The sequence below is a fragment of the Apis laboriosa genome, unplaced genomic scaffold, assembly GCF_014066325.1.
Source record: "Apis laboriosa isolate Shangri-la unplaced genomic scaffold, ASM1406632v1 scaffold11_cov152, whole genome shotgun sequence".
NCBI classification, from domain to species: Eukaryota; Metazoa; Arthropoda; class Insecta; order Hymenoptera; family Apidae; genus Apis; species Apis laboriosa.
In genome coordinates, this window is record NW_025221020.1 from 565,090 (window position 1) to 593,069 (window position 27,980).

Sequence of the window (27,980 nt, forward strand, 5' to 3'; positions counted from 1 at the left end):
AAAATAATAAACATACTTAGAATAATAAATCACTTATTGAAATGTAACAAATCTTCGCAAAACGAAGAAAATAATTTACCTTCCCTGCAGAAACTGGCATTGGTTTTGGTCCCATTCCCGGTGGACCTTGAAAACCATGAGGTGGTATCGAACCTCCCATATTAATAGGATGACCCATTGGCGGACCACCTCCTATATTACTAGACATTGTACCCATTGGACCACCCATATGACTCATTTGATTATGATGATTAATACTCATGTTAGACATATTATTCATTGGTGGTCCACCCATATTCATATTATTTATTTGATTTGGACCACTCATATTCAAATTGTTGGATACCATTGAACTTATGGTAGTCATAGGTCCATTCATCGGTCTTCCTAAATTATTAAGATTATTACCCATATGATTTGGATGTGTTTGAGATCCGTTATGTCCCAATGGACTATTTACGCTGTTCATAGATGGTCCATTTAGAGGGCTATTGGGCGGTATATGGCTATTAATATTATTCATATTCATTGGTCCATTAGGCATATGATTCGATCCTCCCATTGTATTCATAGGAGATCCTAATGGACCACCCATAGGACTTCCCATACTATGTCCCATGTTATTCATTGGACTACCCATTGGTCCACTGTTCATATTATTCATTGGACTACCCATGGGTGGACCACTAAGTTGAGAATTACTCATGTGACTCATATTCATATGATTGTTCATAGTATTCATTGGGCCAGGTGGCATACTTGGACCCATATTATTCATTGGACTCATACCACCAATTGGTGCATGATTCATGGGAGACATTGCTCCCATATGATTCATGTGATTTGTCATGGGCGAATTTCCCATTGGACTCATACTTCCCATATTGTGTGGCATCATAGGACTCATTCCACCTATTGAAGTTAAAGGACTCATGCCTCTCATAGGTGGTCCACTCATATGATGTGGGTGATGAGGATGCATGTGAGGTGGTCCACCATGCATCATTGGTGTTTGTGTAGTTTGCGGTGGTGTATCATCAAAAGGATTACTAGCTACTATTGTATCTCCATAACCGGTTAAAGGTGGAGGTAATAAATCCTAAAAATATATATATTTTAAATATATTACAAATAAATGAAAATTGATTATTATCTATACAAACTAATAAAAAATTACCTGTACTGTTGGAGGTTGTTGCGGAGGTGGTTGAGCAACATTTGCATTTGTACGTCTCTTCTTTTTTGGATTGGCACCTGTAGGTGGTGGTGGTGGAGGATGAGGGTGAGCAGAAGATTCAGGATGTGGGGCACTAGGACCCATATTTACACCCATACCCATACCCCCCAAAGGCATCCTTGCAAAGGGTGGCATGCCTGCAATATTGTGGCTCATCTCCTTCGTTCGCTTCCCTTATTTCAACATGCCGTATCAGCACCACAGTAGATTTTGATGGTAAGTATTCACTATTTTTCCACTAAGATTTAAAAAAAAAAATTATATTTTGTTATATTTAATTATCTTTAAATATAATAATTATATATAGAATATACAATATATTTTATTTGTTTTATTTTATTTATTTTAAAAAGTTTTTAATTTATAAATTTATAGAAAAATAAAATCATTATGTAATGAAACGAATATTTATACATATATAAAATTTAATCCCTATAAATATATCAATTATATTAAGACATTTTGTGGTTTATAAATATATTATGTATATATTTTATTTTTATTACTATTTATCTTTATTATTTTTATATTTATTATTTTATATGTTATTAAATTTTCAAATCTATATATATGTAATTATAAATTACTAAAGTTTGTGTACTAGTGTAAATACGAAATATTTCAATATTTTCTAGTTAACTAACTATCGTTCAAATAAATTAATAAATAACGTTGAACGAGAATGCATCAAAAATAATAGAAATAACGAAAAAAAAAAATTAGATAATATTTTTAAAAGAGAGCAAAATAAAATCTGCCGATGTCAATTTCTTCAGATCAACCTAACCTACACACTTCTGTATCATTTATTATCAACAGTATATAAAATATATGCGATCAAGATAAATATAAAGTATAAGAAATAATAATAATCCCTATATTTACCAAAACATTATAGTTTACAGGATATGTATGTATACATGGCTTTCCCGTTTTTTCGGCAGAGACCAACACCATTGAATTGTGTCCCTACGACTAACTAACTTTAACTGTTGGCTCCGCACAATTTCTCGTTTTTTGTTTGTCTAATTCACTAGTCACATATTTTACGGTAGCAAGAATGTATTTCACATTCACGAATATGAAGAAAAGATACAGTAAACACTGGCGAGATGTCACAAGTATATGGAGCAAGGAAACGCACGCCAATGTTTCAGGTCGCCATTGTTGCGTTACGCGTGTCCCTGTAGTTGTATTGTTCGCATAAGAATGCTGCATGGTGCATTCCGCAGATGGCGTTACCAACTACATTCCTGTAACATCGGAACAATCAACATATTAAGATATTATCGCGATGATTTCCTTTTAATTTATTATAAAAATTATATTAGTTTTTATAAGTAAATGAAAGTTAATCAATATAATTGTCCATGAATTAAAAATAGTTTGCTTTTCTGAAATTATTTATAAAAATTATTTATATGATTACAATGTACGATATTGAACATACAATAATGTAAAGAATCAACGAAGAATGAAGAAGCTTATGTGATTAATTTCTGAATTAATTTATTAAACGTTCACAATTCAAGCCAATAATTTAAGAATAGAAATATGTAAATGAGAAGTACGTAAATGAGAAGTTTACCTAAGATAGAACAATTTAGTTTGTTATGAATTATATTACAAAACATACGTTATTTTGACAGTGCTATTACCAGTATTCCTGAAATTCTCGTTCTCTTTCGCTTTGTCTCTCCTTTTCCCCTCCTTTCCCGATCTCACTCTCTCTCCCTCTTTCACTTACTAGTTTCACGCGTTATAGATATCTTCCATTCGCATTAGATCCAAGAGTTGCCTCTGTAACCTCAGAGTAGAGCCTGTACACGTCACTTTAATTATTTGAGTTACATTAGCAAGTTAGCGGGGTTTAACAACTGGAAAATGGATTTCGCGCGCGCGCATATCTACTGCGGATAGTTACTTCGTAGTTACTCGTAATATGTTTCACGAAATTCTGATAAAGATAAATTATTTTATTTTGATAAGAATTCATAGAAAGAAAAAAATGAATTGTTCATTATTGGGTGCGATGAATGAAGTAAAAATGAAACTTAAGTATCATTCGAGTTGAAAATTCCGATTAATTCCCGCGCTTTGTTCGTAATAGTCAAGATATGATATATCTTATGATTTTTAAATTTCAAAAAAGATCTTTAACATATTTATTTTTTAAATAGAAAGTTATAAGTAATTTTATGATTAATGTTTTAAATATTTACAGTTTATTTATCAGAAATGACACAAATCAAAAATAATAATCGTGAAAGATATGAACATTTTTGATAGAAAAAAAATGCAAAACTTGAAAGATGGATAAAAAAAACAATGATCATGAAACAAGGAAAAAAAGAGAAAGGATAAAAGACAAAGGGTCGAAAGTTTGTTGGAAGGTCGTGAAATGTGGCAATTGAAGAACGACGCAAATGGATTCTACAAATAGCAGCATTTCCCAAACAAATACGGCATGCCAATCAATCTGCCGTGCGCATACGCGTGTCTTGAATAAGAACGAGCGATTTGCGCGAATTATTGGAAGCCGCCAGTTACCGGTGAACATTTCATCAGGAGAATGCATCGAAGAATCCGCGTTTCGATCAGATTTTGTTGACGTTCATGTTTAAAGTTTGTTCGTGATTCATCCTCTATCTTGTTACAATATAAGTAAGTACTTACTCATATTTTCATTTCTTGAATTATTCATAATTGCAATTTTCACAACGAATCATGTTTCGAACGAAAATATGTATCTTAATGAAAATTATTATTTTTGAAAAATTTATATTGTATGTTTTCTTAAAGATATTTTAGATTGAAAATACGGATTATTAGATTATTATTTTTAAAATCTAATCTAATCAGTTTCAGCGAATAATGGTATCCATTAGTTAGGTCGGTGAAACGCGTTGAATACAAAGATCGGCATCGAACGGGTATTTCGACGGAGCAATTTTCGTCGCGTTAGAGATTCGGCAATAAAGCGGGAGCGCGATCGAGCGAAATTACAGTGGCGATTGTTCAAACTGACAGGAACAAGGCGAGCATTGCGGCTTGATGCCGGACCAATTTTTACGCGTTATCGTCTCGTGTCAGTGTCCATCGGCTGCGTTCGATTGCACTTCTGAAAGCATAGCAAAATACGTTTTCCGTGCGTGATTTCGATCAATGTCATCGCCGAAAGCTTCGAGAAATCAAAAACGCTTGCGCATCTCGAGCGCGTTCAATTGATTGTCAACGTTGATTTCCTTTTCGTCATTAATAATAATTATATCCTCGAGATAAACGTAGTCAACGTTCTTTTATGCTGCTTTCAGCCAGAGATTTAGACTTTTTCCACTTTCTCTCGTGGAATCAATAGACGCGCACGTTTAACGGACCGTAACGTATTCTATGAACTTTCATCTTGGAATTTCTAATATAAGAAAGTTTGGGATTGCATTAAAAACAATCTTATTAAAATATTTATTCTTTTTTTCTTCTTTTTTATCAATAACGTTATAGAAGATAAACATATCGATCTCGAATACATATATCAATTATAAATAATTGAGATCTTTGAAATTTATTTAAAGAGAAATTAGAACGTGAACTCATCATTTTGTTATTATTGCTCTTATAATAACGATTCGCAAAGAAGATTGCTTGAATGAAGAATGTATTCGATCGAAACGAAGCGAATCTTACGCTATGCAATTATTGTAATAACAACTTCGAGCAAAACAAGATGAGATGTTACGTCGTCGTTTCCTGTTTTAACCATGCTCGGCGAAAGCAGTGAAAGTGAAGAAACGGTGATCCGTAACGTTGCCATGGTTCAAACAAAATTAACGAGAATCGATTCTTTTCTCCCTTAATGTAAGAAAAGAAGAAATTTGTAAATCTTTGACTGAAATATCCAAATACGTGAGGAATCAAAGAAAGAAGAATCTTGATTTTCGTCTGTAATGGACAAGGATAGATCGATACACGTTATTTGTCAGTTAAGGATTGTCGATATAAGGAATTTCGTATACGCGTGTCCTTCCGAGATGATGTAAACAATGGCTGAATTTCGTCTTGAATTTCAGTCACCGGTGCGCGTGACGCGTGACTTTGGAAACTCGATACTTCGATGTCCAAACATTTCAGTTTGCCGAATTATTTCCTACATACAAAGACTTTCTTTTCTTTTCTTTTCTTTTCTTTTTGCAAAGATATTTCTATCTCTCGAAACGTGAAAATTATTTCGTCTTGTCAAACACGGATCGGTGTATAATTTTAAACGAAAATCGACGAGGAAGTACGTCAACTGACGTACTCGTCAACCGCGTCAATCCCTCGATTCTCTTTTCTTCGTATCGTTCGATCGTACGATGAATTTCGTCTCGATCGAATCGAATCGAGCCTCGAAAAGCGAAATCCGTCTATTCAAACGGCGCTCGACAACGAATCACCGAAAAGAGGAAAAAGAAAGGAGGGAGATCGGATGATGGAGAGGTGACTCTCCGAGAGATGAAAAAAGTAGAGGGAGAGAAAAATAGGGATAGGGAAAAGGTGCGTAGACGGGAGGAGGAAATTCTCTGGATGCCGCAAAAGCTTCGAATCTCGGTATCCCGTCGGATCGAAAAGTAGATCGACGAATGAATTCTGCCTGTGTAATCTTTATCGATACAAGGCACAATCTCTCTTTTCGGTCGCTGCGTTCGTATCACTTCGTTTCGTTTCGTTTCGATAGCGGGTCGGGACTTTAGCTGATCCGCTCTCTCTCTCTTTCTCTTTCTCTTTCTCTCTCTCTCCGTCTTGTATCGGTATCTCGTTACACTTTCCTTCTCCCTCTGCTACGTTCGGTGAGCAGCTTAATCGTATTTTACGGCAGATCACCCCTATCGTTATTCTTTTTACCCGATTTTTTTCACACCAATTCGCCGGCTGTTATCGTCGTGGACAGACACACACGTTCCAACGTGGCGCCGGTTGCGCCGTCGGCTCGATCGCCCGTTAAATCCGCGGCTTTATCGGAATTTCTCTTTCTCCCTGTCGTTCGCCCGACTTCGTTTCGCCCGATTTTGATGAAAAATCGAAAGTCGGATCGTTTCCAACAACGCTCATCTTTGTCTCGTTGCAAAAAAAAAAACTCGTCTTTTTTTGCTTTTGAAATGATAACTCGCATTGAAAGATCGATAACGAAGGAATATTTTTGACGAGGAGAAAAAGAGATTATCGTTATATGTCACGATCGATGTTAATCAAAAGTTGACGAATTCTTTTTCCCGAAATTGACGAACCGATCGTTAAAGTCGACCGAGGCGGGAGGAGAAACAAAGGCAGAGAGGCGAAGCAAAGCAGGGTTCTCCGTTGCTCGAGAGTGGGACGAGAAAAAGAGATGGAAAAGATTCGGTTTTCGGTTGGTGGGAAATGTCAAAGGTGGAGAAGGAGGTGAAACGTTCGAGGAAGAAAGGAAAGCGTACGCGAGCGTGAAGTGGCGCGTGGAGCGACGCGACTGGAGCGCGATCGAGCGGAAGAAAGAGAGAAAGAAAGCGCAACGACTCGCAGGAAATTAAGGAGCAAAGTGGAAGAGCGAGAACGAAGGAAGGAAAAGTGCGACCTGTACTGTGCGCACACTCACGCACGTCTCGGTTTCCCCTACCATCGTAACTGGCCGGTTACACGAGCGAGGTGGCCGAGGAGACGGAGAGCCAACGATATATATCATCGTAGCGTCGTCGCTCGGTACACACACTTTCGTATTTATCGGGCGAAGAAGGGGAGGAAAGGCCACGGACGGTATCTTCGGGCCAGTGCGTCCCGAGATTTTGCGGTGAGAGGATCGTATAAGTTTTTATTTCGCTTTTACTTCGTTCTCCTCTCCCTCCCGCCACCACTTCTTCGTTTCTTCGACGATTTTCTACCATTTTTCTTCACGCCGTTATCAGGAAATCCATCGTGCACGCCCCCAACACCCCCGACATGGCTTCGGCAATCAAGGTGAGTGAGTGACGAACGTGCAACAGGTAGATACACGCGCACCTCTCTGTGTACACGTACGCTCGGTGATTTAAAGTTTCGCAGTATCCGGAGGGATACTCTCTCTTTCTCTCTTTCTCTCTCTCTCTTCTCTCTCTTCCCATTCCTGTCGTCGCCTTGGGACTTGCTCGGTGTTCCCGTAGGGATGGTTGCCTCCGTACGCGACCAGCGAATTCGATATCCTCGCCTTGATCGTCCTTTTACCTTGAATATTTACAAGGGTATCACGTATCTACAACTTTTCCCGATCAAACCCACGTATCGCGAATACAGATCGCATAACGTTTAAACGGCCCATTATCAGTGATTTCGATGCTACTACTACGTACGAACCCATACTTGCGATTTTATTTTCTACTTTTGCATCCGTATTTTTTTCTTTTTCTTTTTTTTTTTTTTTTTTTTTTAAAAGTTTGTTTCCTCGTATCGATTTCACGTTCTTTTTTATCGATCGATTTTCTCCATCGAGCGTTCGTTACATCAGCATTACGATCGCGTTAGATAATTTCTACGTAATACGAAAGTGTCGTTACACGTAACATAGAAATCAAATATCAATTTTCTGAAACGTAATCTGATTTAAATATACTATACGTGGGAGTGATAATAATCGCAATGACAAATTATATTGAACAGGAGAAATCCTTATGATATTAAAGGATCAATAAATTTTCAATTATTTTGTTTATTTTTATAAAAAGGATACGGACTAGATATTTGCGCGAGTGCATTCCTTCACTTCTCTCTCGATGTACGATCCAAGTTCATTGGTGAAAAGAAGGAATGCGGTTTGATTGGTTAATTTGTAAAGGAAATATTTATTTTCACATGCATTTTTATTTCTATTCCATGGTATTCGTCACATATATTAATCGACGTATCTTTACATCTCGATGCATTAATCCAGAGTATCGATATAATATAAAAATTTTGTTATTTTTCTCTAATAATATATATAGGCTAATTATTTGTAACATTAGTTTAATTTATAAATGTAATTTTGTATTCAAGTAATTAAGATAATAATCGTATATATGAATAAGCTAAACATACTATTAAAATAATTAATAGTTTTAAAAATACTTCAGCCAGTTTTAGATAGATTAACATAACTTCATAAATGAAAATAATTTTTACGATTTTAAATATTCAAATTATAGTTCTTCTACTATATTATGTAGCGTGTCAGGATTGTCAACAAAGCGTCTGAAATGGGGATAGACGGTCCTAGCGAAGAATCTTCCTCTTGCTCCGTCCCACGAGACTTCTTTCCAACAGTGAACAGTACATATTTGTATTTACGATACATATTTATTTACTATATAATATTTCGTGCGATCTAAAAAAAAAAAAAATAACTTTTATATGTTTATTTCCCGTGGAAACGAAGGAAAGCGGAAATCGAGCGAAATAGTAAGTGAGAACCAGATCGATTTTACCATTTTCTTGTTCGCAGTTTCCGATAAAAAATGATTAAATTCCGGCACGTAGTGCAGCTCCAAGGACGAGCAAACTGATTTAAAACTATTTACCGACAGCATTGCTTACGTTATAACTTATGCGTGTCGCAATCTTGTATATTTACGTACACGGTATGGAAATGGCGTGCTGCACGGAATAATAAGTTGAACGAAAGACTCAATTACCTTGAATAAACAGTGATGCGCATCTTTTGTTAAAAATTTATGGAAGAAAAATGGATTAACGATTCTTCCTTATCCTCTTCCTTCGAATTTTGTTACCGACCGAGATACGTTTACGGGATAATACGATGATCTCGTAACGCCTTCGATTTGTAATTCCTTCGATCGATTCACCGAGTATGGAAATCGCGGAATCGTATAATTGTTACACAGAGTAGACCAGGCGATTGTAAATTAATTTAATAACTGGAAACAACGCGGTATTTCGGCCAGCACCGTACACAAACGATAAATTATTTATTTATCGTGAGAGTTTGAGCAAGCGGTTTCGCGCTTGCGCGAATTGCAACGGAATATTAGGGCGACAAACGGTCGCGCGAGTTTTCCGGGCAACCCGTTTAAATGGTGAATTATCATTCATAGACCGTGACGATAATTAACGGGCCCATACGTAGGATTCGCGCGGAATTCACGGGTGGAGGGGAGGGAGGAGGATCGTCAGGATGTCTCGCTCGGATGTAATAACCTACAACGTACACAACGTTACGTTACAGTCAACGTGACAGCAATAAAATCTATATCGCACCCATTTGCCATTTAGAGCGGCCCAATAATTCTTATAATCCGCATCGATTTGCGGAAGTAAGCGGTTTGCGTGCACGTAACCCGAAGCCCGCATCCAATCCACAAATCATCCCTGGCCCGTGTATACGTATACATACCCTCGTACCGTGATGATTTACCGAATCGTCGCGATTATTAGCACGCCTATACGAAAATCGAAACTCCGCCACCATCGATCCGATTTCCCAAGTATTCGACCAAGTATCGACCGCAATGATCCGAACGAACGAGGCAACCCTTTCGACCCGATATCTTTTTTCAACCATATTTACAAGGATCGGAGGAGGGGGGGAAGAAAAATCGTACGAATAATAACGCGCCAGTTTTTAATTGCGTTCAAAGTGTTCTCGAGGATCGCGAGTAATTTAGGTGGTTTAATTGGGAAAATCGAAACGAAGCCGAATAGGGAGAGAGAGAGAGAGAGAAAAAAGAAAGAAAGGAAAAAAAGAAAAAAAGAAGGTTGGCGAATTGTGACGCGAGTTGTTTAAAAACGAGTTCGATCGTTAGGAGATATGTGTATGTATGTGGAATCGAGAGGTCAAACAACGCTGCGAAAATAAAATGGAACTTTGAAATATTCGTCACGGCGCGTGTCAAAAGAACGAAAAAAAGAAAAAAAAAAAAAAAGAAAAAAAGAAAAGGGTCGTCAATATAGAAAGACCTATCGCAAAAATATATTCATCGAGTCAAGTAGTCCTTCGATTTAAACTATTTTCCGTTGTAAATTCCTCTTCATCCCATATATTTTACAGAACGAATCGAAGCTAAGATTCTCGCAAAAAACTTGCAACTAATTTACCTCTGTATTTACATAATTTTCCAATCTTCATTTCGAATTAAATAACGATCGTGAATAAAAGAAATAAAAGAAAATTCGAAAATCGATCGATGTATATCGTGGAAAAGCGCGAGGAAACACGGAGCCGTAAGGGAGAGCGTGCAGAAGCAAACAAACGGAAGTTGTAGGTACGCGGATGCCTTCGTTACTCACGATGGTTACTGCTTCCTAACCCGTGTTAGCTTTGTTAGCGTTTCGCTAGGGCAGCGAATGTCTGCACCTAACCTTAACCCCTTCCCGCCATTCCACTCTATGTGCATACTCGTGTTTCCGACCTTTGCCGCCTTACAACTGCCAATTTCCTTCGTCTATCTGTTATCCACCCTTCTTTCTCGAATATATTCGAGTCTATTTTTAACAGATGGAAATATTTTAGTTCTTTCTTCCTACGATTCGACGCGTAGAAATTTTCTTTCGTTTTTAAAATTTCTTTACTTCGAGTTTATTTTGTAGCATTTAGTTTATCTGGTGTAATTATAATTTCAGGCGCTGTTGATCGCTTGCGCTCTGTTCGTCTACACCGTTGCGGCAGAAACGGAAGAAGGACAGAGTGGAAGATCGCGGGTCTCCGACGAGCAATTAAATATGGCCTTGAGCGACCAACGTTACTTGAGAAGACAGCTGAAGTGCGCATTGGGCGAAGCTCCGTGCGACCCGGTCGGGAGAAGATTGAAAAGTAAATATTGCGTACAGTATTCGAACGAATTAATCGAGTTTGATCGAATTATGAAAAAAAAAAAAAAACGAAAGAATCGATATTTTATCTCCTTCGATTCGAAAAGATAAAATTGATTTTAATCGAGATTGAAGAGAAAAAAAATTTTTATCCTACGGTAAAAATGTGCAGTGTTTCGGACGAGGAGTCATCGAATTGTTTAGATCGGATTTATTTCCGTATTTCGAGGGCCGTCCCGAGTTTCCCTCGAAGAGTTTGCCGATAAATTTCTATAAAGTTACCAGCAGAATTCGATTTAACCCGGCCGTTGTTATCCAGGTTTAGCACCACTGGTTTTGAGAGGCGCCTGCCCGCAATGTAGCCCCGAGGAAACACGACAGATCAAGAAGGTCCTTTCACACATTCAACGAACCTATCCAAAGGAGTGGTCGAAGATAGTGCAGCAGTATGCCGGAGTTTCGTAAGGCTTCGGGATAATGGAAACGGCTAAGAAGAAAACAACTGGATGCTGGATACACACTATAAAGAGAAAAAATATGGAACAGCAGGAGGATCTGTTTAGAATAGCCGAATATCGATGATATTCAATATTTAACGTCCCTTTATCTTTCGATAAAGATATCGAACTCGCCAGCAACTATTCCGATTAATCCGTTATATATATATATATATATATAAAAACAGTATTTTATAATACACTTGTACGTCGTAATAAAATTTGTTTTTCGAAATGTACGATTTTTATATTTTCTCTAAAATAATTCTGATTAAACCTGGTGGTTTCGATTTGATAAAATTCTATACGAGAAATTTTATAGATATCGAATTCGTAGAATTCACCAACTAACCGAATCTTATTTATTTGCATCAAAGCGTTCGAGAGAAGAACCACGAGAGTGGTATATATATATATAAGAATGAAAAGAATCGAGAGAGGAATAAGGAGGAACGATCGTCTACGACCATGACGTCAGAAGCGAGGATAGCAATAATGGTGGATACAAATAGCGGGAAAGTATACTATATAACATGTATATAATAAGCTAGATTCATATTTTATATTTTATTCCGGCGTCTCGACCGGTTTCAATCTCACTGTATTACAATAGATAGCTTTATCCCCTATATATATATAAACTAAACGAGAAACTTTGTTCAAGCGGCGTTTTATATCGGCTGAATTCTCATTGAAGCGTTGAATATTTCTCGTCCCTGGTTTTTACTACTTAACCGCAACGTTACGCAGTTTCACTTTTCATCCATTAACCACGAAAGTTCGTTGCGCAACGATCGTAATAACGTGTATTCTTCTCTGGTGTGCGCGTGGCTCGCATACGTCCTATATATTTGAAATATTCCAACGATGCAAGACGATGTCATTGCGATTTCTAATTCCCAGCATATAACTATATATCAAAACGATGGTCGATGAATTATTAATCAATTGGAATATTATTATTTTAACACGTTCAGATATTCGATCGAATCGATTAATCTCGTCTATTTTTGTAAATTTTTTGTGTATTGATTTTTCCAGAAGTTTACGTTTTTTTCGAATATCTTTGAATTGTAAATCACAATAAATGGCTCGTCGTCGATTCCGAGGAAGATCAATTCAATGGTCGAATCTGTGTCTGACCGATGTAAATCAATTAGCCTGATGTTTACCATCGTGTACGCATAGAGCATATTATTTCGTTCCAAACGTGGTATATATACGTACGGTCATGAATCCGATCTTGGATCCGTTTCGATTCTTTTTTCCATTTTTAATTTCTTGCAAATTAATTTTTATGGTTAATTTCCACGAATGTTATATATTATAATTCGTTTCGCGTTTCGGAGAAATTCGATTAACAGTAACATTTCGTTGAATCAACGAACGAAAACGTGTTTCGTTAATTATCGAGAGTTAAAAATGGATGGAGAGATAAAAATTGAAGAATCATGTAAAATCTAGCTGGTAATCGATCGATTCGAGATATATACATTGTACATTTTGGCGACCGTTTGTCCTTTTTGATGGATTGACGCACGATGATACACTTTCATCCGAGAAATACAAATATTGAATCGTCGGAGGGAGTCGAGAACCAATGTTTGTCTCCTCGGTACCTCATAGATGACACGGAGTATATGGATCGTATATACGTGTACATTCGCGCGTTTCTCTTCGAATTCATCACTCCATTCATCGCTCGACTTTTATTATATTATGTAGTTAAAGAATAACGGGATTAACTTTTCTTCTCCTGTTTCGCTTTTTCCGAAGCGATAACGAAAGAATATGGTGTTTCAAAATAGAAAAAAAAAAAAAAAAAGAAAACGAAGCGAACGATCGTTGAAAAGAAAGGAAAGAAAAATTGTAGAGATACAGAGAAGAAGGCAAAGTTCGAAATGGGTGTTACCGCGATAAAATTGTAACCATTTTATCCGTAACACGAATGTGTTCCGTTACCTTGGGTAAACGTTTATACGCGACGCTTAAGTATCTACCTTTCTCGCATAACGATAAAAAGGATAGATAGAGTTGGAATTAAGAAAAAAGAGTCGCGCGGTTGTTTACGATCGTTCGATCGTGACCTTTGTGTGTACCCTGTGTAATCCGTTATACGATCCAGATGTAACGATCGTCTTCCTCTGCGCTCAATCCTTCGACTCGATCCATCGTATCGTTAAAACGAGGTCTGATTTTCCTAGACACGCGGCTGGCATCATCATCTTGAGGGATTATCGATTACCGTGCGAGGAAAAATCGAGTCGTTTCGCTCGGTTGGTAAAAAAGGGTAAAAAAGGAAAGTTAAGTCGGTATAAGCGAACGATCGTGCGACGATAGGAAGAGCGATTGAAAAATGAGAAAAATGAGAACGAAGAGAAGGAAGGAAAGGAATAACTTTAAATAAGAGTTATGGAATAAAAATCCATAGCAAGCAGTTGATATTTTCTCTACGAACGTCGCTGCATATATTTTCCTCCATATTTATTTACACGCGAAGAGAAACAGGTTGACGGGGAATGGAAAAAAACTGTCCGTTTACTCGTGTACCGTATCACGTACCGTAAACAGACACAATCGACTCGATCGTATACTCGAGAATGGATGCGATCTACACACGGACGGAGAAATAACTTTCACTCGTACGATACGTGGCATTGTGAGCGCGGATCGGACATTTTTTATAGCAACGCTACCGTTAGTACTAGTAGAAACGAATCTGTAATACGAGGAATCAAGCGCAAAATCGTTAAAATCATTGGCTGGTTATTTACGCGGTGCAAGTTTCAATTCGATACGATTTAATTCGATCGAGTTTGAACGTTGGAAAATACGAAACGTATTTAAATTCGGAACGCACGAACGCGCCGACAGGAATATCGAGGAGTATTCGTTACTCGAGTATCGAGCCGGCCCGGCGGCCAGTGTATCGCGAATCGAAGTAATATATTCATCTGGTAATCTGGACGTTGGTGTCAATCATGCGATGCATATGCGAGCCTCTTATCGCGATTTTGCCACGCTTTATCGACGATGAACGAATTTGGTCACGTAACGTGACGTAACGTAATGCAGCACGCGTTTGTTAACGCGACAGGGACAGCGTGCGAAATTAAAGGAATTAAAAGGGGAATTGAGTCAAGGGAGAGTTGGAGCGTATCGAAGATAGCTTCGGGATCGGGTGATGGAATGGGAGCGTTCAACGATTACAGGCACGTGGTTCGATAGAGATCGGTAGAAATTGCGACAGAGAAAAAGAAATGAAAACAACGGGACGGAATTAAAGGATAGAATGCTAACGAGACTAAAGCGCATAGGATATCCAATACGCTTCCGGCAACTCTTTCCGGAATACGGACGAATTTCGAACTTGTCGGTTAAATGCATTTCGCCCCAAGTACGAACGCGATTTTTATTTTTCCATCGATATACACACATATGTAATATATATCGTTCTAGGAATTTGAAACGATGCTTTATACGGATAAGATATATATATATATATATATATCGAATCTTATCGAAGTAGTAACGTTTGTTTATGGAACACGTTTGAAAAATATTTTTATCGCACAAAGAACGTGATCCTCCCTTTCGAACAGATAGATGCGTTTTTAAGCCAGTCTGTGTTTTACGAATCTCGATTACGCAGCGAGAGTGAGGGATACGCGAAAGGGAGAAAGAAGAGGAGATAGACACAAGAGGAGAGTGTACTGGCTCGAAAAGGCTTAATGAAAGTTGCCTGTTGCTCTCGTACAAATCGTAGTGTCAACTGAAAAAAAAAAAAAAAAAAAAAAAAAAAAAAAAAAAANAAAAAAAAAAAAGAAAAAAAAATCTCGATTCCCCATCCTTTGCATCAACGTATAGGCAACGATATAGGCGCTCGTAGTAAAGTCGGATCAATTCCGTCCCATACTACTCGTTCCATGCGACTCGTACCTAATTACGCGTATACGTTGGTCGCGATGAATTTTTCTTCCTTTCATCGGTACGATCGAAACGCGGTTTACCGACCGATCGAAAATATATGTACGTGAAAAACCTAAGCGTAAACAGAGGAATTCATGAGTCGCATCGATCTTTCATCTTTGAAAGAAATAAATTTCGTTAATCCAAAGAGTGACGTTAAACCTTGCGGGAAGGATTATGTCTTCCACAGGGCTGGTTGATATTCTTCAATGGCGAGCTTTCGGCTTCGGACCGACTTTGTGCCGTATTACCGGTGACGTGACTGCGGTATAAGCTGGTCCCCAGCGAGCACACCAGCTTTGTACAAGTTTCCATTGGAGACAACAGGAAACTTGGTGGACTTTCAGAAATAGTATTGTAATTGTATAACGTCTTTGAGTTATATACGCGACTAATACTATCGAATTCCATTTTGCGGTGTCGATAAATCAGTCTCGTCGTTGGTGTGCGTATTCAAACAATTTTCCTTTTTTTTTCTTTCTTTTTTCCTCTCCCTTTTTTTTTTTTTCCTCCTCCCAATTAAAACCGTGCAAATAGGGGAAAACTCGAATTTCAACAACGAATTTCAACAACGAACAAGTCGATTTGATAAATCGTCCACTCGTCCTTTTTGAATTTTCATCGTCATTATGAAAAGCTTGATGATACGAAACATCTCTCTAACAACATTTCCATTTAATTGCTACGTTAAAGTCACGCTAATGGATGCGGTTGAAGAGGATTAAGGATGGGAAGCCGAATCCGTTTCTGCGCCGGTGGTGACGTGCAGTGAATCTTCCGCGACCGCTGATTTTCGATAACGACGGCTACGATCTGATGGACTTCCGGGAGCGTGTCATATCTCTCAATAATGCGGTAAACACACAAAGGCAGTTCCGTCCATCCCACGCGTTGTTTGTGTATACATAACACATATTCTTCGATGGGTTTATGCGCGAACCGACCGATTCATCTCCCTCTTTCTCTCTCCCTTGGCCCGAACAGAACGGACGAAGACACGCAATGTGTATGGTACACACGTTCCGATCCTACTATATGTGTGTACGCGTGCCAGGAATCCGCGAGCGAGAAGGATAGAGAAAGAGAGAGAGAAGGATAAATAGAAAGAGAATAGGAAAGAGGGAGGAAGCAAATGTGGGGACAGCTGGACGTTAGGGAGGAGTGGTGGGTGACGAGCGCGATTCGAGGTGGAAAGAGAGACGAGGAGGAGGAAAACAGAGAATAGGAGGAAGGAAGAAACGATTGAGAATGAGAGAGAGAGAGAGAGAGAGAGAGAAAAGGTGAGGAAGAAAAAGAGACGCAAAGGAGGAGAATGGATAGGGACGGAGAGATTGGTATATGTATATATGGCAGATACATAGCACGGCTTGCGGAGGGCACAAGTTAGTGTCTATATACGCGAGAGATCGATAGAGGACAGAATCCCGGGACATCCCCAGCGATCCTGTTCTCTTATTCTTGCAAGAAGCATCCTTGGATAGCCTACGTCGTCGTCGTCGTCGTCGTCGTGCATATCTTTGGTTCGCATTAATGCGAGGCTGGTAAGCGAGCGAAGGGTTGGCAAAGGATGATCCGGCTGGCCAATAGGCGTCTCTTACCACGGCGGAACAACCGTTATTCGGCATACATTACGCGTTCTAACTTTCTTTCTTTCTTCTTGCTCCTTGTTCGATTCTCTTGGTGTCCATCGATGAAATTACCGCGTTACGTACGTCGAAAACTTTCTCCTCTCGAACTTAACGACCAATTTTTCAACGAGGAGAGATAAGCTTCGCTACATGAACGAAAATAGATGAAACTATCGGGTCGAAGAGAACGTCTTTATCGTTTTAATCGTTACGCGAATAATCGACGAAGGTGGGAAAAGGTGGAATGTTATCTCGTCAAAGAAGGTATGTTTTAATCCAGAGAGGAGACAGGTTTGTCAGGCGATGGAGAGGAATTTGGATCCGGCAACGAGTCGCCTATTATCGTCGCCTATACGCCTCTTCCCCGAGGCGAGATTTCCGTGCAAGATGCCATACTGATTGCATTATATCGTATTAGATTATGTCATACGGTGGTAGTCTTCGAAATGTGAAAATGTAATTACAAGGGGCGTAGATAATAGGGAACTTGGCCAAATACAGGTGAAACGCACGTTCATTATTCCTGGCTAGATTGGATTACCGGTATCGGTACAACTGGCCTCCCGTTTCTGTCTTCGCTGAATTACCAACCGAGTTGTAATTATCGAGAAGAACGAGCCGCGTCGTCACGTATCAGTCGTGACGGCATCGCGCGCTTCGGGAACATTCGTCTCTCATCCTCACCAGGAGTTCGAGTAACGAGGTTACAAGGATCGAGAGATGGGAGGAAGTAAGGAAGGTCGGAGGTTCCTTCCTTATTCCTGTCGAAAGGATCATATTACCCACAGCACAACGGCGTGGTGGGGGATCTCCTCCTGCCGAGCAATTTTCCCCGTCCTTGATATTCACGGCTAATAATCGTCCTGGCAATCCCATTGTTCAATTCCCCTTCGTTCGCGTATATATATATATCTATATATCCACCATTCTATGCCATTGCCAAATTTCCAAATGTACTTCTCTATCCTATATCTGCGAGATCATGCCTCGATATACAATATCGATAATCGTGTAATTATAATCGATAAATCGATAAAAATATAAACGATTTTCTTTTTTCTTTTTCTTTTTTCTCCTTTTTTTTTCTTCTTTTTTTTTTTTCTTCTTTTTCTTTTTCTTCATTTCGTGGACTCGAGGGAAAGATTTAAAGTTGTTACGAAAGAAATTCTTATATATGGCGCGTACGAAGATGCGATATCGTTGTAAGAAGTACCGCGTTCCATACGAACTCGAGCATAACGTAAACGACTAAGATTTAGAAAACGTTTCTTCCGATCGAATCCGATCCGAAGAAGGAAGAACCATTCGTTCCATCCAACTCTAAAATAACCGGTACATTCGCAGTTGCTTAGACCTTTATAAAATCGCTTTTTCCTTCTTCCATGGAATCTATTGTGCTCCCTTTCCCCTTTCTCCTCCCTCCGTACAACTGGTGCGTCGCGGAATTTCTAGGAAATTCCACGTTGACTTCATGCATTTTTATGCCCTCCAATCGGTGTAATTGTTCTCCGTGCTGGTCTTCCGTGGAACGAACGTATCACGACGATTCGATCGGTAACGACTCGTAGCAGTACAGACGAAATGGAAATTCACGAGTCTCGAATAGATTCGTAGATTCACGCGTCGAACTTCACTTTATCGCGGATGTCTGTCGATCGATGTGACGCGTACTATACACTTTGACGCGAGAACGAAAACTCGAACGTTACTCGATCGACTTTCGTAAATGGCAACAGTGTAATTCGTATCATCTCCGATCTTTCGTTAATTTTTTTCTCCTTCTTCTTCTTCTTTTTCTTCTTCTTCGTCGCAGTAATTGCGCGCTTCGCACGATGCTCTCTCCCATTCAACGGCATTTAAGAGAACTAGCGGCAATAGTCGGCTCGTAATAAACTGTAACCCGGGTGCAAATATCATTAAGTGCCACCTTTAACGTCTCGCACCTTTATGCTACTATTATTACCGCTACTGGCGTTGTATCGTCGTCCCGTGGATATTCGATCGAATCCTTTTATTATTCTCTTTTCATTCTTCCTTAATATTCGAATAATAATATTGAAAAAATATATATATATATATATAATCGAAATTTGAAAATATACATAGGATATTTGGATCGAGTTATCGGATTTTCTATTTTTCACTGGTGACAGGAGTCATTCCGACAGGATCCAAGCCGTTTCCAAGTTATACTCGAAAACTCATTGGCGTTGGAGTCGGCATTCGTAGCGTTCTCCATTCGAGGCAATGTTAATCTACGGAGCTTTGGCGGCCGAGCGCAGCAAGTGAATTTCATGGATTGTATCCGGAGAGGACGATCTCCACGACGACGACGGCGCATACAATAAAGTTACTCGTTGCAATTACAAGGCGAAACTTTCCACTGAAACCGAAGCTGCTTATTGGAAGACTAATATAGTTAGTCTCTATTCACGGCCGGCCGTTAAACCCGCGATAACTACGTTATCACGCGGTGGAAAATGTGAAAGTACGACCGTCTCCTACGACCGTTTCCACTCGTCGAAACGTCGTGAAACATCGAGAAAGCCGGGAGAGGCATCGATACGCGTGATTGAAATTTTTAATTAAGAAGAACGAAGGAGAGGAAAAAAAGGTTTCGCCGAGAATTTCACTTCGCTGTCGGCATATAGCGCGAAGTCGCGTGTGCCGCGAACGGTGTTGAGAAAACAACGGCAACGTTGGGTCGGCGCGGGAAACCTCGCGGAGTCCCGCTGGACTCGAACGTTCGTCTGAAAGAATTTCTCTTCGTCTGCTTCCTATCGAAAGAAATTTTCGTGTACCAATAACCTTGATAGGTATCGGGGAAAGAGCGGAACGAGCGGCTGGCAGACAAGCAAGCAAGCTGGCTGACTGGCTGTCTGTATGTGTGACTGTATGGTTGGTTGGTTGGGTGGTTGGTTGGTTGGTTGGTTGGTTGGTTGGTTGGCTGGCTTGCTGGCTGGCTGGCTGGCTGACTGGCTGGCTGGATGGATGGATGGATGGATAGATGGTGCTAAGAGCAGCTCGAAACAGACCGGCGTTACGGGTCTTCGAATATTAATCCAGTGCCGTTGGAATGCATTATTCTCTTTTTAACCCGGATCCCGCGTTGTGCGTTATTTTTATTTTTAATAAACATGACCGCCAGAGATTTGCTCACGAGCTATGATGCGGAGAGACATTTTCTTGATTAAAACCATCGATCTCGCCGGGATTACGGACACGTACTTCCGGAAATGAACGCACGCGAATCGCGCACAGGGGGAAGCGGCGGGAGGGAGGGAGAGGGTGTCCCTTATCGTTGACGCGTATTTATATTAATTAGCTTTATCCATCGATTTCGATAACTCGATAACTAACCGGCGGACAGTCGATGATTTCACTTCTCTCTTCGAAAGGAAGAGAAGGAAATCGAAGTTTTCGAACAGGGGAAGGGGGAAGGGATTGGAAATGAAAACGAATCGATGGAAGCACGGTCGATTTATCGTTCCTTTATCGTTTTCAAATACTCGCCTCGCGGAGTGTCCGGCGTGTTTAATATTAATGCGAGCGAAATTGAAATACTTAATTAGTATTCAAACCGAGGGAGAAGGTGTTTTCCGCAAGCAGAGTTTCCGCACCCGAGTGACGGTTTCCCCTAACTGGAAACGGAGACACAGAAAGGGACGAGTTTCGTCGCGTCTGTCGCATCTCAGGAAACTCAACACTCGCGGGAAATTACTCGTAAAATGGTCGGTGAACGCGGCGTGAACGTTCCTACGTTTTACGACTTCCGAGAATTCATCGGGCAACGTTCGTAAATACAGCGCGGATAGTCCTTCCATCGGTCTTTTGACCGCTACGACTCGATGCCACGCTGTAATCGTATCGTAAACAAACGGACCGAGGGAAAGTGTACGGACCGATTCGCGTCCTACAAACCTTTTCTCTTTCCTTTTTTGTTTTCTTTCCCTCTTATTTCGATTCGAACGATCATCCACACCGCGTTCACCGTTCTCACTTTCTTACTATATACGCCGTATATACGCCCGTGCACACGTTACGAGTGTTTTACTTTTTTTCTTTTCTTTTTTTTTTTTTTTTTTTTTTTTTTTTTTAAAAAAAGAGGGACGAAACTGATCGACGCGATTAGAACTGCTTCCACGGTCGCCGTTTATTACGACAAACATAGCGTGGCACGCTACAGTGTGCGGTACATTTTAACGCGCGCACACGAGAGCGCGAATCGAGCATAGGCGCACGGACTGACACGCGTACGCGTAGTGGACAACGTAACATGTGTGGCGGCGAAGATAAGCCGGCGAAAATACGCTGAGTCACGTATTTTATGAAATGTACGTAAACGTTTGCCCCTTGCGCGCGAGCTAGGTATACAAGCGCGCACGTGGACCGTGCTTCGAAGGTTCACCGGCATTAGCGCGTCGCGTTGTAAACGGTAAACGAACTTTCCAGGCAAGACGTCTTACGGCCGAGAGACGTAATCTACGCAAAATTTTGAAATCTCGTTTCTCTCGCCGTGTTCTTCGTCGTGTTTCGAGAATGCGAATCTTTACTTTTTCTTTCCAAACAATCTCCTACGTGGAAAGAAAAGAAAAGTGGAACCTTCGTTGTTATCGAAATCGTTGTTAGCCGCCTCTTCAAGTGGCGAGCTTAACAATGAAGCGCGGCTAAAGTTTGCAGATAGCTGCCGTAACGTAAAACGATATCTATTACACCACAAATAGTTTCTGCGACTAAGTTTTAACTAGCTCTATACTTTGCAATATATACCGTTACTTTATCACCGCTCCACCATTTCTATCGACCCATTATTTCCCAAGTTCTGCCGGCGCTGCTACTCCGATATAATTCGAACTCGGATATAATGCAGCCTCCGATATATTATCGACGATTACGGTATTAAGATCCGTGCTTTCGGATCGCTCCGTTTTCCGAATCGTTTCTCTTCTGAAATGGGGGGGAGGGAAGGAAAAAGGAAAAAGAAAAGTGAAAGAAGAAACGACAATAATCGAAGGGAGAAGGTTTCTCTCGCCTATTTCATTATCACGGGGATCGAAAAGTTTTCGAGCCAACGAGAAGAGACGCGGTCCACGCGGAGAGAAAGAAGGAAGATGGTGGAGAAAATTGAAAGTAAACTCGAGTAATGATGCGGCCTCGAGCATAAGGTAATCTTTTTGCTAACGGATTACAGGATCGGTTAACGGAGGGCTGAATGCCTAAAACGTATGGCGCGCGGATGTAAATTCTCCCCTGATGCATTGCGCCAAAGCATAATTCGATTCGACCGAAATCCAAAACGACTATTACGTCTCGAATATCCATGTACCCGGCCGATCGCCGATGGAACGCATGTCATTTTGCTAATTGTATCTACCGACCACTGTAAATTATTTAATTGGCTAAATCCCGTTTTACCGGCTCGACCGCGCCGCGCACTTGAATCCTGTTGATTCCCATACTTTTTTCTCTCTCTTTTATCTCTCTTTCTCTCTCTCTCTCTCTCTCTCGACAACCGAATACGATATATCGTACATGCTGATTATATATACGCACGTTCATCGTAAAATGAAAAATTCGCTCGATTTGTAATTTGGTCACAGGAGATGTTTCGAATTCGTCGAATTTTTTAAATCTTTAAATAATATTAAATAATATTTACATAATAATATTATGTGATAATTTTATACGTACTGCTACGTGTACCGGATTGGTGGTCGGTTTTTTTTTTTTTTCAAATTTAAGTCGGTGCATCCTCTTATCGACGAATCGCTTTATATATACAAGCTATGGAACCGAGAGGATCGGATCGGCACGCCTCGCGCGCTCATGGAACGTTGGAAACGATCAAATCTCATAGCCGATAACCCATAGTTCGAAACATGTTTCTCGATGTTTTCTCGATAATCGTTGGAAAGTTAACGTAACGCGAATATCGGGGAAAAAGTTTATCGCGTCGAATCCGGTAAATCGAACGGCGATCCGTAAATAGACGAGGCGCGTTCCTCTCTACCCTACCCTACCCTAAGACTCGTCCTCCGTTCCCGGGGGGAGGGAGGAGATAAACGTCAAATTAATTTAAAGCAAATATCAAACTATCATCGGGATAATCGTCTGGATTTTCCAGCTACGGGATGAAACGACGAATGTAGCGCTTCGCGGTTGCTCGCGATGTAATCCGACAAGCGGTGGTAGAAGGGATATCATCGTCGTCGTAGATAGATAGGGAGGGAGGGGGAAGAAATTTTTCACCAGGTTATGCTCGGGCCCCGTTGAAACCTTGGTTATTCCGCTTTTCTGCCGGAATCTTCTAAACCTTTTTTCATCCATCTTGCAGCTTAAGCGGCAATTTCGCATCGGTCTCTTTGCACGCGCTTGTTTTTGCATCCGGCGAACGGTAACCCTTAACGCGTACTTTCCCCCTTTCCCCCCGCTTCCTCGTAATCGACGAGCGTGCCACCTCTCGCAGCAATGTTCTTCGCTCGTGAATTTTCGTGAGTTTAGGCGCGTTTCAATCGCGTTTCGCATCCCTCGAAAATCGGTAAGAGGGGGCGGGGGGGGGGATCGACGAACGAGATCTTTTCATCCGGTTCGGTTTTTACTTGATATCTGGAAACAGTAGGGGGAAGGGGGGGGGAGGGGAACGGAAATGGTTAGCTAGACGTATTTTACGTCGATACGGTTTAACGTTTCGCTAACCGACAGTTTTTAAAAGCTCGAACGTTTGCCGCCCCCTCCCCTCGCCCCCCCTCTCCCCCACTCGCCCCCGTTAAAATATTCGACGATTGGCAAATACGACGGAATATGGTTTTCCACGCGGCTCGTCGAAATATTCGGACAACGCAAAGTGTAGCGTTACAAACGGAACCGGTTAAAACCGATCGTGACCGCGTTATTTTTCCATCGATATTTGCTCCCCTATTAACCAAAACCTATGGCGTGTATATATATATATATATACACATATATAGGAAAATAAATGTTATTTCGGGAAATGGCGGGGTGTAAAGTCAACTTTTCGATCCGATCCGTTGGAAAAATTTCGCGATTTTTTTTTTCTTTTTCTTTTTTCTCTCGACTCGCCTCGATATCGGAAAGACGATCGAGATCTTGAGTGGGAGGGGGGAGGGGAGGAAAAAAACGATTTTAGGAGGGAATTTTTCGGTCTCGAAGGAGGAGGGAGGAGGGAGGCGCAAGCGCGCCAACGATACTCGATCTCCTCCTACCCTCTCCTCCTCCTCCTCCTCCTCCTCCCCGTTTATTTCTCCGGCTCAACATCGCCGATCGGAGAATTTCCTCCCCCTCCCCCGAGAAACAAAAGGCAAATTGTCTCTCGGATCTCGGATCTAACGCTTACACGTTCTAGGAAGGAAGGAAAGAAAAAAAAAAAAAAAAAAAAAAGAAATCTGTGTTTCGATCTTCTCGCCGTCTCGATCTTCTCCCCTCCTCCCCCATATTTTCCCGAAATGGACCCCCCCTCCTCCTCTCCACGCATCAAAGCTACGCGTAATAAATTGAATATTATACACACCTAACGGCGCGTAGCATGGAAGAAAGAGAAAGAGAAAGAGAAAGAGGAAGAGAGGGAGTGGAAAATGGTAAGAGGAAGGAGGGAAGAAGGGACGGCGGGAGGTCCTGGGCCTGCGCGATGCGAGGCGAGCGTTCCGTGGCGGAGAGCGTTCCGACGGCGCCCGACTCGAGCGGTCCGCGGCCAGCTCGGCGCTGTCAGTACACGCGTCTCGATGCCCGGGGATGCGTCCGTCGGCGAAGGGAGGATAGCGCGCGCGCCCACCTCGTTCGTATCCGAGCTCGATCGGCCCCGCTCGCTCGATCGGTAGATGTATGTAAAATCGGCGGAGTGGTGCATCGTAGGGTAGGGAAGAGAGGTAGACGAGAGAAGGAAGAAACCGCGTATCGATCGGAACGCGTATGGGAAGCGCGTTCATTCGCGTCCATTCGCGAATATAATGCTACACGTTTCTCACGAGGTAACCACGAATCCTTTCACCGCGCTTCGGCCACCGCGCGGACAAACACGTCGATCGATCGATCGATCGATCGTTCGAAACAGTCGCGATAAAATCCACAAAATTGGGGGAGGGAGGATCGAGAGGATCCGTGGATACGAGAGGTGGCGATTTTCCGCCTGGGACCCATAACGCATCGGATCGCAATATTTTCGAATGGGATTCCCCCCTGAATTCCAAGTGAATTATTAAGGATCGCGTAAGCGAGGGGGAGGGAGGGGATAACGAATCTCTCGATTCAACGGTGACGGTAACGATTCGAAAATGGAGGACGGAGGGAGAGATATAATAATAATAATAATAATAATGATAATGATAATAATCGGCGATTCAATTTTCGGTCATATCGGAAATATCGGCGGTAATTCTTCCATCTACGTGCTTGGTAGAAGATAGATCGAAAATCGAGTTATTAACGACCGTTGACCGATTTGCGATCGATCGAAGGAGCGGGAGGAGAAAAAGAGAGAGAGAGAAAAACGAAAGGGAACGAGACGAACGAGGGACGAATATATATATATATATCTATTCGTATATGAGGCATTTTTTACCGAACGGTCACCGTTAGACGGCGATCACGGCTAATGGGTTTGTCGTTGACTTTGATAAATTCCTCCTTCGAACGGGATTTGTTATTACGCGGTAATATAGAATAGAAGTATGAATTTTCAATGTCGCGCTCCCTTCCCTCCCGTCCTCCTTCTTCATCCACGCGCCTCATCATTTCTCCACCGTTCTCCGCGTGCCGTGGATATTTCTACGTTCCTCTTAAACACCCAGTTTAAACGCATTCTAAGATTTCTCGCGGAGGAAGATTGATCGTTACGATCGTCTTGATCGTTGGATGAAGAGGAGGGGGGAGAAAATATCCAAATCGCGAACGCCGTGCCCGAGTTAACGATCTTCAGTTAACGATCGACACCGAAAAGGAGAGGGGGGGGGGGAGGGAAGGATTGTTGGCAAAAACGGATACCGATTGCTCTCGACACCGGTATTCTAGACGATTAATCCGTTTCCACGGGGAGAATGGCCCCCGTAGTATTTGCATAGTAGGTACGGGTGTGATGTATGCATCATGTGTGTGCACATGTATGCGAGTCCTCGCGTCTCCAACGCCACCGCGTCCCGAAATTATTCTTCGGATTACGGGGCGACGCAACGCGATCGCGGGAAATAAATCTTCTACATACGTATAAATACGTGTGCAATCTAACTCGCGGGAGAGAGTTGAAACCGTGACTCGACTCGATCGACTCGGAAACGGACGAGTCGGGAAAGAGAGATGGAGAAAAGTGGAGATCTGTTATCAGTTCGCCTATCATTATTATTATTATTATTTTTATTATTATTATTATTATTATTATTCTCATATTAATACATGGATACAACGGTTCTCGGAGGAAACGTTGGGCCGTTCGAAGATTCGAAAACTTTCGAACTTGGTGGTTAATCAACGATTTTCGAGACGATATTCCTCGAACCCCTCCCCCGATAAAAATGATGAGGTTGACGTTTTTCCCTTGATTGTACAGTTGGAGGGGAGGAAGGGAAGAAGTTATCGGTCGGAGATCCGTGATCCTTGACTCCCGTGATATTTAAGCCGCGCTTAACGCCGTCTCATCGGCGTAACGAAGACAAAACGAGAAATTCCAATTTTTCGGGATTACCAAATTATCAAAGAGAGGCTTCATTCCTCTTAGAGGAGGGGCGGAAAGGGGAATGGATTCATCCTCGTCCGAATCATCAAGATCAACTTATTTCCAGTACAATGCGAACCGAGCTATTAAGCTTTCCTTCCTCTCTCTCTCTCTCTCTCTCTCTCTCTCTCTCTCTCTCTCTCTCTCTCTCTCTGTGTCTTCTGGTATTTTATCTATCTATCTATCTATCTATCTCTCTCTTCTCTGTGAGGTGGAAGCAAGCGCTCGCAAAGGCATCTCCCCCCTCCCCTCCCTCCTCCCCCCGACCATTTCGTCGACGGGGCTTTTAAATCGGTCATAACGTTTGCGCGATTCTTTTCTGAGCGGAGACTATGTTTGCGAGCAAACAGCTCATCACGGTAAACACACGGAAGACGGTCGGAAATGGAATTTTGCTTCGAAAAGTGAAATCTCTCACGCCCGGATCCTTGTATTATCAATCTGCTCCGCGGAGGGAGGGAGGGGGGGGGCGGGGGAAAGGGAAAGCTTTTAACGGTGACGAAAATCCGATTTTCTTCCCCACCCTCCTCCAGTTTTCTTCCATAAAATTGTTAGACCGGGTGTAAAGTGAATTACCCGCGCAATCGATATCTATCCTCGAAATTAAGATTTCGAGAACAGTGGCCTGATAGCTTTGCCAGGACGTGCCGCGTGTCCCTCGCGTCGCGTGTTCGTATCCCTCGTTCGAACCCCCTCCCCCCCTCTTCCCTCGATCGAGATTCGCACCCGAAGCGAGGATTGTTCGGAGCGCACGTCCGAGGAAGAATTTTTCTCTCCGTTTCTCTCCGAGGATCAAGAGGGAAGGAAAGGGAAGGGGAGGTTGATTTTCAACGAGCCGGCGGCGGCCGGATTTCGTCCGTTCTCCTCTCTATCTCTCCCTTCGTTCTCGAAAAGCATCGATCACGCGTCAGCGAGATAAAACAAAGAGCTTATAATCTGACATCGGTTCGAAAAAGATTCGACGAGCCGATATGTATGGGGCGGGAAGAGCAGGGCAGCGTTGTTCGAGAATCGATGTTTATCGAGGAGAGGAGAGGAGAGGAGAGGAGAGGAGAGGTCGTGGCTCTTTTCCACCCACTTCCGCTAATACAAAGAGCGTACGTATAAGAGAGAGAGAGAGAGAGAGAGAGAGAGAGAGAGAGAGA

The 27,980-nt window shown here is 41.6% G+C and overlaps 3 protein-coding genes across 3 annotated transcripts in view; 2 read left to right on the top strand and 1 right to left on the bottom strand.

The window, feature by feature from the left end:
* Positions 1 to 27,980, bottom strand: part of LOC122720053 (protein pygopus) — a 53,040-nt gene that overhangs the window by 832 nt on the left and 24,228 nt on the right. Inside the window, exons 2-5 of the mRNA XM_043946488.1 lie at positions 2,896 to 3,057; positions 2,123 to 2,490; positions 1,178 to 1,475; positions 80 to 1,099 (exon numbers count right to left, since the gene is read on the bottom strand). Of these exons, the coding sequence (XP_043802423.1) occupies positions 80 to 1,099; positions 1,178 to 1,393 (1,236 nt within the window). The 5' untranslated portion in view covers positions 1,394 to 1,475; positions 2,123 to 2,490; positions 2,896 to 3,057. The remainder of the gene's footprint in view (positions 1 to 79; positions 1,100 to 1,177; positions 1,476 to 2,122; positions 2,491 to 2,895; positions 3,058 to 27,980) is intronic.
* LOC122720067 (ejaculatory bulb-specific protein 3-like) lies at positions 7,041 to 11,752 on the top strand. Its single transcript, XM_043946515.1, has 3 exons — positions 7,041 to 7,201; positions 10,832 to 11,021; positions 11,340 to 11,752. The coding sequence occupies exons 1-3, from the start codon at positions 7,184 to 7,186 to the stop codon at positions 11,483 to 11,485; spliced, it is 354 nt and encodes a 117-aa protein (XP_043802450.1). The 5' UTR covers positions 7,041 to 7,183; the 3' UTR covers positions 11,486 to 11,752.
* The window catches only part of LOC122720059 (lachesin-like), a 30,195-nt gene continuing 27,113 nt past the window's right edge, over positions 24,899 to 27,980 (top strand). The window contains exon 1 of the mRNA XM_043946502.1: positions 24,899 to 25,099. The gene's annotated coding sequence lies outside the window, so the exon portion shown is untranslated. The remainder of the gene's footprint in view (positions 25,100 to 27,980) is intronic.

What these genes read in the sequence shown, in the direction of transcription:
- LOC122720067 (XM_043946515.1), top strand. An exon ending in GGTCGGGAGAAGATTGAAAA is followed by an intron (nt 11,022 to 11,339) that starts GTAAATATTGCG and finishes GTTGTTATCCAG; the next exon opens with GTTTAGCACCACTGGTTTTG.